The following is a 684-nucleotide window of genomic DNA, read 5'->3' on the forward strand; positions in this document are numbered from 1 at the left end:
TCTTAGCCTCCATAGCAGCAGCGGCCTCGTCATCCTCATCATCGTCATCGTCTCCGAACAGATCCTCTTCCTCCTCTTCCTCTTCCTTCTTCTCCTCCTCCTTCTCCTCAGCCTTGGGGGCCTCGCAAGCAAGCTCCAACTTGAACTCAGCATCTACAACAGGGAAGGCACTACGAATGATTCCTATTGAAAGAAGAATACGCCTTATTGGGGAAGGAACACATATGAGTGAACCAACGAGCCAGATGAGGATACTTGGCAGCATCCATATACTTGTGAACCATAGCAAACATGGCAGCATCAATACTAGAAGGAGCATAACCAACACAATAAGAGTGGTTCAGGAAGTACTCGTTCAACTCTTCGAGGGTCTTAAAGACTAGAAATTACCATTCATAAAGAGAAATCATACTCATTATAAACAACAACGAATGAAAAACAAAACTCTGGAAAACGTGAGACAATTAACATCATCATTGCACTAATTCGAAGCAGAATCCTAGCATAAATATAGAACTAATACAATGATTGTCCTAAAGAACAAATCCAATTTTCTCATTAACAGAAACAATAACGATGATATTCTTGATGTTTCATGAAAAAAGCAAGATAAGAGTAAAAGAGTGAACAAAACATCTAGTACTATTCATTTTCTTGAATTATCTTGATATTGAACTGATTTAA

General features: G+C 38.9%; 1 protein-coding gene across 1 annotated transcript; it reads right to left on the minus strand.

The window, feature by feature from the left end:
• Positions 1-170: 170 nt before the first annotated feature.
• Positions 171-471, minus strand: JH06_5795 (elongation factor 1; the record flags this gene model as incomplete). The annotated part of the gene is made up of 2 exons (XM_014669136.1): positions 171-378; positions 413-471. 2 exons carry the CDS (start codon positions 469-471, stop codon positions 171-173), a joined length of 267 nt encoding a protein of 88 aa, XP_014524622.1.
• Between the last annotated feature and the right edge of the window lie 213 nt (positions 472-684).

This window comes from Blastocystis sp. subtype 4 (genome assembly GCF_000743755.1).
Source record: "Blastocystis sp. subtype 4 strain WR1 chromosome Unknown seqid_1133, whole genome shotgun sequence".
NCBI lineage: Eukaryota > Bigyra > Opalinata > Blastocystidae > Blastocystis > Blastocystis sp. subtype 4.